General features: G+C 42.1%; 3 protein-coding genes across 5 annotated transcripts in view; 2 read left to right on the plus strand and 1 right to left on the minus strand.

Moving 5' to 3' along the window:
• Positions 1 to 76: 76 nt before the first annotated feature.
• zyg11 (zyg-11 family member, cell cycle regulator) lies at positions 77 to 6,182 on the minus strand. Its single transcript, XM_077717604.1, has 18 exons — positions 5,728 to 6,182; positions 5,494 to 5,659; positions 5,158 to 5,369; positions 4,767 to 5,084; positions 4,563 to 4,676; positions 4,319 to 4,435; positions 4,114 to 4,254; positions 3,876 to 4,052; positions 3,669 to 3,733; positions 3,490 to 3,589; positions 3,359 to 3,409; positions 3,129 to 3,290; positions 2,539 to 2,586; positions 2,225 to 2,422; positions 2,110 to 2,162; positions 1,925 to 2,022; positions 1,125 to 1,317; positions 77 to 911 (listed from the first exon to the last, which is right to left on the minus strand). Exons 1-17 carry the CDS (start codon positions 5,749 to 5,751, stop codon positions 1,136 to 1,138), a joined length of 2,226 nt encoding a protein of 741 aa, XP_077573730.1. The 5' UTR covers positions 5,752 to 6,182; the 3' UTR covers positions 77 to 911; positions 1,125 to 1,135.
• coa7 (cytochrome c oxidase assembly factor 7) lies at positions 5,536 to 7,907 on the plus strand. The gene is made up of 3 exons (XM_077717626.1): positions 5,536 to 6,903; positions 6,962 to 7,102; positions 7,285 to 7,907. The coding sequence occupies exons 1-3, from the start codon at positions 6,798 to 6,800 to the stop codon at positions 7,731 to 7,733; spliced, it is 696 nt and encodes a 231-aa protein (XP_077573752.1). The 5' UTR covers positions 5,536 to 6,797; the 3' UTR covers positions 7,734 to 7,907.
• A 782-nt stretch (positions 7,908 to 8,689) lies between these two features.
• The window catches only part of ralgps2 (Ral GEF with PH domain and SH3 binding motif 2), a 45,876-nt gene continuing 42,325 nt past the window's right edge, over positions 8,690 to 12,240 (plus strand). For 2 of the 3 annotated variants that reach the window (XM_077717606.1, XM_077717608.1), the window contains exon 1: positions 8,690 to 8,889. The gene's annotated coding sequence lies outside the window, so the exon portion shown is untranslated. The remainder of the gene's footprint in view (positions 8,890 to 12,240) is intronic. The other variant, XM_077717609.1, reaches the window with a different exon arrangement.

The raw sequence follows: 12,240 nt of genomic DNA on the forward strand, positions 1-12,240 counted from the left end.
ATTTTTGACTTTTTCCAAGCTTCCATTTTCACCAATAAATCTGTACAAAATGGTTTCATTAGCAATATGACACCAGTTAGCTGTAAATGTATAGTCTTTATTTCCCAATTGGAAAGAAGTTTCCATTAGGACTAAATCTGATACGTAGAACATTTTTTTGGAATTAAAATGAAACAAAATAATCATTGATGTACAATAAAATACTATATGTGATGCAATTCTGAACAAGTAGGTTTTCCTTCAAAACATATTTACACATTCCATTGCGACTAACAAACATGCTTGCACAATGGGTATCTTACAAGGGTAAAATCAGAGCTTTGCAAAAGTAAAATAAAAAACTTATGTCAATTTTGCCCAAACAGAGTCAAAATGCTGAGGATTAAATTGAAGTTACTAAATTTCTAAAAGCATCAAATTTGCACTCTACTATTTCAGTTCAAATAGGTTCATTTACAATTTAGACTATCTCCAAAAGTGCTTTTTTTTGGGTATATTAAGGCTAAAGTTGAAAAAGTAATAGAAATAAAGTTGGGATGTTATTAAAATAAATCATTCAATCATTTATAATCACATTTTTGGGCCAAAAAGTGTCAATTCTTTGACTGCTTTATCACAAAATTAACGTTTTCTGTAGAATTTACAATATAACCCAGACATAGACACATTTACACACATGCCACTAATAATAACATGGTTATCCTATGTATACATTTTCAGATTTCATTTTACAGCATTGACATATCATTGCGACATGCTTTAGCTCAGACAAGAAAAAAAACCTAATAGACTTTGAAGCGTACTTGTAACATTCTTGCGGAATATAAATAAGGATTATGTGCAAACAACCGCGTACGCTGTCCATTTTTTTTAAATCTGTTTCTCTCTTGAGGTTTACAGGTTTCGTATACCTGTAAGAAGAAAAAAACATTCTTTTTAAAAATGTCTAATTAGTATGAATGAAAAAAGCGTTAACTCATTGACTATGATTGAGGCCACTAGGCATCCAATCCTGGCAGGGATCATCCACCCCCCAGTCAAAATAGATTGGACGTCTAGCACCGTAACGGCAATGAATTACAATCCCACCCACTGGAACTCAAAATCATTTTTTTTTTTTTTACCCTGTTGGCGCTTATTGCTGTGGTGGCAGGCGGGCGGTGGTGTGCTGTCCCGTGCGCACCCGGTGGCGTTCCAGGCTTTCTAATATGCTTTCGGTAAGCTGCCCGACATCCGGGTGTGTTTGCGGGTTGGTGTGTATGCGCTCCAACTGCAGCAGACCTCCTTCCTCCAACAGCATACTGCAATAGCGACCAGCTACAAATACACAGTAGTGGTCCATTACTATCACAAATATTCATTATTGAGTTTATGAATATTCCTACCTACTAGCTAATGGTGACCTGGCTATTTTTGTTTTTTTTTTGCAAAAGTGTTCATTTACCCAAATAACTCGCAGATTACCGTTGTAACTTTTTGCTTTGTTGAACGCAACTTTTGCTTGATTCCTTGTGATAGAATTCCCGAAGCTTCGTTTGAGAAATGGTGAGTCATTTACATTTTAATTTTGTATTATCTTCTTTTCAATTGATACCACCTGGTTTTAGAACGTCAATTGCTTTTGTGCATTCAGTCCAGGAAGAGTAGCTGCATACCAATTAGGATGGCTCAACTAGCCTTGGCTAATAGTAATATTTGGTCAATTAAATCTTGTTGTGTAACATCTATGTAAATATATCATATTAAAAATGTGGACATATGTATATTTTCTTACATTTGATTGGATCTGTGTGCTGTGGCTTGTATTCAGGTGTGTTCTTTAATGCTACGCCAAGTCCGAGTTATACTAACTTTTGTATTGTGTGCTATTAGATGGTGACTATACCTAGTGAAGTGTCCATTTATTGTACACTGTAAGCCTCACCGTTCTTGCTGCAGACATGTTGCATGGCCCAAGCAGCCCAGAGTTGGACGCCCGGCGTGTGGAAGCACTCCAGTAGGGGAAAGAAAGGGTTAAAGGACCTACAGAACAACATGCATACACATGACTAGGGCAATATGTTTCTCCAAATGAAATCAAGACTTGACCTGTTTCCTATAATTCCATACCTGTAGGCCACCATCTCGCAGTCGGGCGCGGGCCACTTCATGATGACGTCGTGCTGTCAGAAGAGCAAGCTGTGAGACTCCCAACTTGTTGCATTTGATCTGATTTGGCACTTACCAGCTGCTCCAAAAGGGAAGACCTGAGTCCAGGCCCGAGCGTCCATGCGTCCTTCCCCCGTGACGTCAAGTGGGCCAGGATGCCAGCTGCGAAGTAGCTCACCTCCACTTCAGGGCTGTGCAGCAAAGTCCTGATGGGGTCCAGGAAAGTGAACACCATCAGCTCACTGTGCAGCTCACCAACTTCTGCTATGTTGTTCTAGCATATGACAAAAAGATGATCACTTTATTCGGATTTATGCAGGTATTTTTTTTTTTTTTTTAGGATGATGATGATGCTTAAAATGGTGTTGGGAAAAAATATTGGTTGCTCACCAGCAGGCCTAAAACCTTCTGCTGAATGGAAGACTCATTTGGGAAGGACTGTGGAGAAAGAGAGGTAAGAAAATGGTGAGTCACACTTCCCCCGCAGGCATACATTAATTAATATAATGTTTAACAAGTTGTCATAATGAGATCATTAATATAAATAGGACTAGCACATTTTGGAAACCCATAGACGTTGAGGTGAACCTATTATGACCAAAATTTGAATGCACTTTTCCAAATGTTCAATATTTCAGGACCTTTGGTATACATTTAATTTGATCCAAAACTCATATGTTTAAACGGTCATCGTCATGATGATTAGTTTCATGATGAATTTTACCATCAAAATCTTAGATTAGATTAATTTACCATTTAAATCGAATGTATATCCTCAAATTATAGTAGTTATTGTAGGAATCCACTTGTAATGTTAAAAAAAAAAACTTTAGACTTACAATTATAGAGTATTGTAATAAATGAAGCCCCCCAATTCGATATAAGGTGCAATATTAGAAAAAAGTATTACTAAATTATGTACTGTGTAGTGTTGAGATTAAAAAAATGCAGTTTTCTTGTGGTTTCTGATGTGTGTGTACCTTGAGAACTTTGATGAACAGATCCAGCCCTTTGTTCTCAATAAAATGGCGGCAGGTAGTCGGTGACTCGTCGGTCAAGTTCCAAAGGGCACTCAGGGTGAATTTTAAGGTGGCGTCCACAATGCCCTGAGTGGCCTTCTGACGTACAATGTGCAGTAGTTGCTGCAGGGGGGACCACATTTAACGCGTCAAAATTGACCATTCAAATGAGGTCAAAATTGGATTGTTACCTTGACTATGAACAATTCTGCTCCCAGCTGTGCAGTTTGCTCCGTGGACAACTATGGAAAACATTTTAAAGTTCAACAATGGTGAACATTTGTAAAACAAATAAATAATGATAATAAATACACAAAAATACCTTAGCAGCAAGTATAGAGATGATAGCCACAGCCATTCTCTGCATATTCTGGTCCTCGTGATTGCACAGCCACTGCATGACAAGCTTAGCCGCCTCAAACCTTGAAAATGAGTGTCACATTTTCACATATTTGCTTGAATTGTTGTAAACCTTGGCCTTTTGAGCGTTAATAATCCTACCTGTTGAATGGCACCTCTTGTAAAATGCGGTCGCTGCAAAGAGACAGAAGGCAGTTCTTCTGCAACTGGGAAAAAAGAGGAAAATCATGTAGGGGAGAACGGGGTTGGGTGCTACAAGGGTCGGTCCCAGAAGAATGCCCCCGACCCTGGTTCATTTGTATTCGAATATCTCTAGCTGTCACAGTAAGAGTGAAGAAAAGTTTCTACCTGTTGGTGGTTAGGAAATGTCCTCATAGCTTCCAGCAGGAGCTGAGTGACAGTACTGAGTAGGCGGACCGGCATCCCGGCTGCCAGGTCCTGCTTGGTCAGGTTAAAAACGCAGGCACTCGCTGCCAACTGGACGTTGAGCGTGGCCTGGTGGTTCTTCATGCCCAGAACAACCAGCTGCCAAGACATTTTATTTTAGTCCTAGACTATTTAGCCCAGGGACGGAGATGGACTCCACCTTTAAAATGTCAGGTCGTGGCTTCTCCATGACGTGCGTGAGACTGAAGAGGTGAAAGAGCGCCTCTCTCACAAAGCCTTCTCGCTCGCTGTAGCGGCGCAATGCCTCGCAGATTTGCGTCTCGTTGGCTTCCCCCGTCACCTGAACCAAAATGGCAATGTAAATGTGTAGGTTTGCTTTCTCTACGCCACTTGCTCAAACCTACTTTCAGGTTTCCGTCTCCAGAAAGAAAGTCGGAAAAACCGGCATCTGTCGCCAGAAGCCCCACAAATGTCATTTGCGGTCTTTCCTCCACAAACGCCTTCACGGCTGCGTCTGTCACCTGTGAAAAATACATTCACTTTTAGCTAAACCTGAATAGCAGTTGTAGTCATTAGGTTCCTGCCATGAAACGTGTGAACTCAAACTTTAGTAAAACAGTTGTTTTTTTTATTGGAAAGTGTTCTTACTTGTTTTCTTCCCGATACATCTAGTGAAACAAGAGCTGGAAGAATGCCGGGTTGTCCAAGAAGCTGTCGAGCGACGTCGGATGTGAACTGTTTGTCATCGCTTATGTCCAAGTGCTGCTCAAAAACAGGTACATACATACATTTTTTATTTATTTTTGAAATGCCCTAGTTTACCATAACTTGGAATACTCCTTATCCGCTCACCTGCAACACATCCAGCTGTCCAATGACACCCAGCAACTGTGCGGTGCTCATCTCCAGCCTCTTCAGCTGGTGCAACGTGAGCGAGCGCAGCCTCTGCTTCAGGCCCAGCAATAGGTTCAGGTTGGTGACGGACGTGTTGGACAGATCCAGGCTCTCCAAACGTGGCAGGGAGCACACGTCGGCCAGACCCGAGTCGTAGAAGTCCACGTTAGCCAGAGAGAGCGAGCGCAACCCCCGTAGGGCGCCAAACCCGTGACGACTCGGTTCTTCCAGGGACGACATGGTGAGACCCGTCAGCACCAGTCGCTGGAGGGATTCCTACGTGGTGGGAGACGGTGACACTTTTTAAATCTGTGAAATGGTACGTTGAATCGCGAGTATTTTTCCTCACCTGACAGTATTTATTCGTAGCCAAGCCGTGCAAAATGTCCGGGATGGTGAGGTCGGCGTTGACGCGGGCGGCGTCCAACTCTGACAGCCTGTGAGGACAGAGGGCTTTCTGGAAGGCCTCGGCAGATATGCGCGCCGTCCGGACGCAAGCCCGTCTCAGCCGCAGGTACTCGCAGTTCCGGAACACGCCGACCGTACTGTCGTTCAGGAGACCTTTGATGGATACGTCCATGTAAATTGACATAGATGGAAATCCATTTCATTTAGTCAATTGGTAAAGTAACTTCAAGTGGACATTCTGAGTTCTTGAGTCACATGTGTAGAATCATATGTTTACCTTCTGTTGCCATTTTAGCCAGAAGCTGATCTGCAAGCTCCTGGGGGAAAAGGACGGGCTCTCTAAAGCACAAGGATCCATCGGCACGCTTGACGCACAAGAACTCCAGGTTTTGGCTCACAAAGGTGAGGCACATGTCTGTCAAACCTGCCGGGGACGCATCGTCCTGCGATAGACATAGCGGCACTTTGTCAGCCAAGGAAACCAGTGAAATCGAACAAAAGCAACACTTACCGCGTCGAGGAAGCTAGAGGCCATTATTCCGGAACTATTTTAGCTTATCCGACAGGGAATGTGCTCTCCTCACAGGCGTCGGAGTGGCTCCAGCTTGGCCGCTTCTTTCGCGCAAACACCGGGGCGACGGCTCAGGGACGGACGGCGAAGCTAACTAGCTCGCTCGCTTGTTCTCGCCTCAGTTCGCGATGAGACTCGATGACCGTCTACGGTGCTGAAAATCATTTTCGGGGATTGTTTGACAGTCGGGATATTACTTAAACAGAGGCAGGTAAAGTGAGGATTTATCTGGGCAGGTAAAAACTAAGTAGTCACGGCTATTTTTGGTTTGACAGGCAGTAAACAAATTGGCATGACACTGGAAGTACATTAGAATCGGGGAGGTGGCATTACACAACCTGTGTGTCACTGTTACAAAACTAACAAGTACAGTGGCAAGCGAAAAAATAATCTAGAATATAAATTTGTAGTAAGTGACAGTACTTTATTTGGATTGAAATTTACGGTAAAAGAAGGAAACGTCTCTCCAGAAACTAGTGACTGAGGAGTCTAGTGTTATACTATATTTCTTTATTGCGGCAAAAAATACCCGCTAGAATTACTCGTTTTTTCCTCATTAATTACATTAATCAGAGCAATATCTGGATGAAAGACACTTTAAAACACATAAAAAACATTTTAAAAAAATATGTTGGCGTTGTAATGGTAACTAAATGACATAATGTCCACCAAATGACGACATTCGCCCACTTGAGTTTAGTTAGCTCATCAGACATCTAGTTTTGTCTATATGGTATTTATATAAAAACCCGGAAGTACTGCGTTAGTAGGCGGGTCTAGGAAAGCTTATGCTAAGCGGCACGCGTGTTCTAATTCCGTTAATTTGCTCTATATACTTTTTAAAAAACTTGTTTTTTTAATGAATAGATTGTATTTCATTATTGTCAAGCAGTTCTGTGAAGATAGGTTAAACGGGGCATTGTTGACACATAGGCAATGCAAAGCATCACAAGGTCATAACGAGCAAGTAGTACAGGTTTTCTACTGTTCTATTGTATATTTAAAACCAAATGGCAGGCCTCATAAACTTTGAAGATGAAAAAGAAGTACAGGAGTATCTCGATAATTTGGGGATGGAGTACAGCTACCAGTGCTACAAGGAGAAAGATCCCGAAGGTAACAAATAGTGCATAGTGTATACTGTATATCTTGTAATTTTTTTTCACTGTGTTAGGATGCCAGAGGTTAGCAGACTACATGGAAGGAGTGAAGCAAAACTTTGAGGCTACTGCACAAGTGCTGAAACACAACTGTGAAACATATAATCATGCTGAGAGCTGCTACAAATTGGGCTCTTACCATGCTGTAGGCAAAGGTACTATAAATAAATACATCAATGTATTGTGAAATGTTCTCCTAGACTCCAGTGTAAGCATGGTTGTCCATCTCCCTGTGCCTTGCGATTTTAAAGTATTGTCACAAAAAAGTATTAATTGTATTTTCTTAGATGATATTAAATAATTTTCACATGCTTAAACATGCTACTGTTTTCACCAGGTGGTGTAACTGAGTGCTTAAAAAGTGCGTACTCTTGCTTCATGCGAGCCTGCGACGCCGGTGGAAAGAAGTCCATCGATGCCTGCCATAATGTGGGCCTGCTCGCTCACGACGGGCGTGCCATGGAGGGCGGCACCACTGACCTAGACGCAGCCCGTCGCTACTACGAGAAGGCGTGCTCCGCCGGCTTTGCCCCTTCATGCTTCAATCTCAGCGCCCTGTACATTGAGGGCAACGCCAAAGGGCTGAAGCCAAACATGGCCGCGGCGTTTGAGTATGCCAAGCGTGCCTGCGAACTGGGACACGTGTGGGGCTGCGCCAATGCCAGCCGCATGTGCAAACTAGGCGAGGGCGTTGAGAAGGATGAAAAGAAGGCGGAGGAGCTGAAGAATCGGGCCAGGGAACTGCATGGAGTGCAAAGGGAGAAGCAGATCAAATTTGGAGAGTGACAAAAGCATGTGTTGATTATATACAAACTGTCAAAAATACAAGTATCTATTCACCAGACATGTGTCATGGAGGTTATTAGATGGAAGATATGTAAGTCTGACAAAAAAAGTTAATATTGCAACAAAGGTGGAAATTCTGAATATAGTTTGAACTCATTAAATTGGTTTAAACAATCATGTCACCAACCTGCACTTTTATCAGTCATCAGGCAACTTTAGAAATAAATAATACAAAATACAAATTTGTTTATTTTGTAGTACAGTCATGTCGCAACGATTGTCTCGATTCATTTGTTAAGGGGAATCAATTTCCATTTTCCATAGTATACAGACGATGCTACTAACATTGCAGTGTGGCCATTTGGCCACCAGGTAGGGTGAGTGTAAAACGTAGGGTTTTTGTAATTCACTGTTAAACGTCTCAAACAACGATTACGCCAAAATAAATTACATAACAATATTGTCAGAGGAAGTGAGAGTAACATTTCACCGAAGTATTTTGACTTTTAGAATTTACAACATAATAACAAGATAAATTAATCACAAAGGACAATTCTTTCACGTCAAAACGTGCAATCATTTGAGTTCGGTCAATACCAATTGAATAGTCGGTTCTTTCATACAGATTCTTCAAAATCCTGCTTAAATTTAAATGAAATAAAATAAATGACTCAGGTGCGGACTTGCAGAAAGAGCATTCATCCTCAATTATTATCAACCAACTTAATGTAAAATGCAAAATTGAAAGGGGCACAACCAAGCATTACCCTAATTAATAAAACCAAGAAGCCAAATCTTAAATATTATTCCTTCAGGGGAAATGTTACTATATAACCATGAAGGGAATTCCTAATGTGCATGTTTGATTTAGTACGACATTCTCAGCGAACTCGAACGTGACAGATAACGTCACATCCGAAGAAGATTGCTGCTGTCCATCGACACCAAAGAAGAAGAAGCGGAGCAAGCCCCGCCCCTCCGCCGCGCATCCCTCTCGATCCTCATTCAAAACAGAACACAGCTGTTGAGGGCTCACCGCCCGCCCGACACACCCGGACTCCCCGCGGCTGCTGCCCTTCATCATCGCCCTAAAAACTGTCTGATGATCCCGCTGGAATATCACGTGGAGAGAATTTCCAGGATCTTTGTTGCTCTGGTGAGTATTGTTGTGCAAAATGACTTCGCAACCGTCGAGTTGGCTTTGCTCCGCGCAGCTCAATGTGATGCGCTGCTTTATTTTTTGGGGGTATGTTTGTTTTGAAGTGCGGCGTCTTCCATCAAAGCGATCGGCGAACAGCAAACGTGCGATGACGCTCGTTTGTTTATGAGTAATGTTTTTTTGTTTTGGGTTCAATAGTAAACAGGCTTTGATTTACGCTAAAACCGCAAGGACTATTTTGTTTTACTGTCAGGCCACGTGAATGGGGCACACGCAGGCCATTAACACCATCAAGTCCCACCGCGGAAGTGTGGTTGAGATAACGCGGACAATAAATCGCGCGCACCGCCCTCGTCCAGCTAGCTTGCCACATGCTAACTGTGGTTAAAATAGCCTCGGCGTTTTCTTCTTACGGCGCCACTTAAATCGCATTATCCTGGGATCATTTGGTTGTGTTCTATTTGTGGATTTTTAAGCCGACCACTTGGTGTCGGGAGCCCGGCGGCGGTTTGTTCTGGCGTTGGGTGGGCGGCTGGTGGGGAAGGTGGAACCCCCCTCCTGCACGAGTTATCTCCCGAGGGGGTGCTTTGGGTGTGGCGGAGGTTCACCCTCGAACAATGCTGCATGTGCACATTGCCATTCCCCCCCCCCCCCCCCCCCCCCCCCCACCCCGCTGCCTCGGGCGTATTATTATTTTTTTTAGCATAACAACAAACTTTAAACTATGTTAACATGCATAATTTAAAGCAATTTTCTATTTACGCATGACAAGAGTAGTGTTAAATCGTGGTTTTCTCAAACGGAGATTTGAATTGACACCCATTAGGAGATTAAAATGCCATTCCCATGCATTAGTATATATGGCAGTGTTGCGCAACATTGTATACAAACGCATGTTCTTTTAAATAAACATTTTCTGCAAACTGGTTGTTCATCGAAATGAGTGCTTTCATTGTATCAATTCAGAAACAGTTATTATTATTTTTTGTGTTCGTTGTGTTTAAGGACTGGAATTTGTAATGAATTTAATGTTGATTTTGGAAAAAAAAGCATTCCGGGAAAAACAGCACTCTTATGTGTACGTTTATGATTCCTAGTTGTTTTTGCCAGGATTATACTAAAATAACTATTATCTTGCTAATGTGTCTTACATTTTACAAGAAGAGCACAAACTGCAGTCATTTGCTTTAAATTGAGCAAGTTTGCAATTTGGCCAAAGATTGATTGCACATTTACGTGTCTCTTGTCCAAAGCAGTCTTACTTGTGCATTTATGCGCATTTAAATGCTTTATGACCCTCAACACCCAATTAATGTAATGCACATCATTGGCAATCAATAACAAATGCACACGGGGTTGTCTTTTAATACAACAGGGTTGTCTTTTAATACCATTTCATTTGCTGCTTGATACATGCATATTTGAATTATGTGAGATGAAAACTGTTTGCTGTCAAGTGGACTTTATTTTGAAAAGCCTGCACATGATGGACGTTCTCCCACACTTAACATATGACACGGTGGTCAAATGTTCAGACTCGTGACCGGAATGCTTGTTGCTGCAATCTCGTGTTAATGCTAAAAGGGCAAAATCAATCTTACTTGGTTGGCTTGAGCCCTCTACATAGAAATAACAAACATATTTCATGCACAATGATCTGTTGTAGCAGTTTTACAAAATGTGTTTTTTAAATTGTTGATCCACTGTATGAATTTGTCTCTTAACCTGTTGCAGAGTGAGGGTGGAGCACTCTACATACTTTTCAGATGTACTGTAAAGCCACAAAGTCCACCCTATTTAATTCACTGCCGTTTTGCCTTTACACCTGCTTGGGTTAGCCAAGACGTAGAGGCCTCCCCACAACTTCGAAAACCTTCCTGCTCCTTCTGGATTGCGCTAATCCTCGCCATGCCCGCCGCTTGTAGGCCCATCTGTTGAGCGCCGTCGTGTAACTGCTCAGCCCAAGGCCTGCAAATGTGATTAGTAGGAGATTACATCAGTGTGTTTGCATGTGTGTGTGAAGTGAAACTTGGAAGCAATCCCCTCGCGAATACAGGAGGAAAGGATCACACACACGGACGGCCAGGGCTTTTTTTGCGTCAACAAGTCCGACTCATGTGCTTTCTCAACTTGTGTTTATCTCTAGTGCAGTGTACCCTGCACTGTATCAATACTAGGCTTTGGCTTGTGGTAAATGTCTAGCAAGAGGGGGAGTCTCGTGGAGGTTTTGCAAGGACTGCTATGAAAGAAAATAGGACGTTCTGGTCCACTTTGACAATATTCTGTTTAACTTTTGTCCCATGACTGGGCCAGGTTGTCCAGAAGCCAAAACATTAGAACAAAATGTGACATTCTGGAACATTTGAAGAGCGTTCATGTTTACGTCTGTCCTCTGAGTGTATTAAAATGTCACCAAAAACAAAATGCCTTGGAATTTTTTTTGGTTCAAAATCTTGCAGTGGAGGAGGAGCTTTGTGTTGGAAGATTTTGTAAACTAAGGTTCCATCTGCATATTTAATAGTATTGCCCCAGTTCAGGCATTTGTGTGTGTTTTTTTGAACACCTGACAGTGGTGGTGCTTTTTTGGCTTTCTGTTCATGACTTTAAAAGCTTGCTTATAAATGGTTTCAATTGGTTTTAGTGTTATTTTACAGGCCAATGACCAACTTGTTTGGCAGTAAAAAAAAGTGTGATATGACCTTAGTGTCAAAATATCATTTTGTTGGCTCGGGCGTTCAATTTAATTTGTGTGGGTTTTCTTCCATCGGATTGGTGTCCTTGTTTTGCGGTGAAAGGCGAGTTCAAAAAGAATCCTGTAAAGCCTTTTATGGCATGTAGGACGTCAGCTTTGAGTGTTTTATTCCACTTGACACCTCCCGGGTTCCTAGGGCACGTGGCCTATCTGAATTGATTGGAGAGGTTTAATTTTATCTTTTCTTTGCACGTATGTGAGAATGTGTTAGGACTGCAGTTGAAAGGAATTCAAGGTAAAAGGTGATGGTGTGTTAAATGATTAAATATGTTCCAATTTTCAAGGGCATTAGAGAATGCTCTCCACTTTTAATAAGAAGCTATTTGGACTTGTCTAGTGACAAATAGATCATCTTAAATTTACCGGTGTTGAATTTAGTTTTGCCATGGTTTTTTCCTTCCCGCGGTGGTTTTTGTTTGGATATACGATGGAATAAAGCAGAGAGTTTGAGGGGCTCGGAAGAAGGGGAGGGCGACGTTACCACAGGAAGCATTGTCTTTCCTATTTTTAGTCAACAGACCAGGGCTTGGAAACACATGCCTCCTGCCTGAACTTGTTTTTTTTTTTCAGGCCGGAACGGGGAGTCTCTCGTATCC

The sequence above is a fragment of the Stigmatopora nigra genome, chromosome 5 (assembly GCF_051989575.1).
Source record: "Stigmatopora nigra isolate UIUO_SnigA chromosome 5, RoL_Snig_1.1, whole genome shotgun sequence".
NCBI classification, from domain to species: Eukaryota; Metazoa; Chordata; class Actinopteri; order Syngnathiformes; family Syngnathidae; genus Stigmatopora; species Stigmatopora nigra.

What these genes read in the sequence shown, in the direction of transcription:
- zyg11 (XM_077717604.1), bottom strand. Translation starts at nt 5,751, where the DNA reads ATGGCCTCTAGCTTCCTCGACGCG. An exon ending in CTACGAATAAATACTGTCAG is followed by an intron (nt 5,085 to 5,157) that starts GTGAGGAAAAAT and finishes CCCACCACGTAG; the next exon opens with GAATCCCTCCAGCGACTGGT. An exon ending in AGAAGGTTTTAGGCCTGCTG is followed by an intron (nt 2,423 to 2,538) that starts GTGAGCAACCAA and finishes GTCATATGCTAG; the next exon opens with AACAACATAGCAGAAGTTGG.
- coa7 (XM_077717626.1), top strand. Translation starts at nt 6,798, where the DNA reads ATGGCAGGCCTCATAAACTTTGAAGATGAAAAAGAAGTACAGGAGTAT. An exon ending in CAAGGAGAAAGATCCCGAAG is followed by an intron (nt 6,904 to 6,961) that starts GTAACAAATAGT and finishes TCACTGTGTTAG; the next exon opens with GATGCCAGAGGTTAGCAGAC. An exon ending in TTACCATGCTGTAGGCAAAG is followed by an intron (nt 7,103 to 7,284) that starts GTACTATAAATA and finishes TGTTTTCACCAG; the next exon opens with GTGGTGTAACTGAGTGCTTA.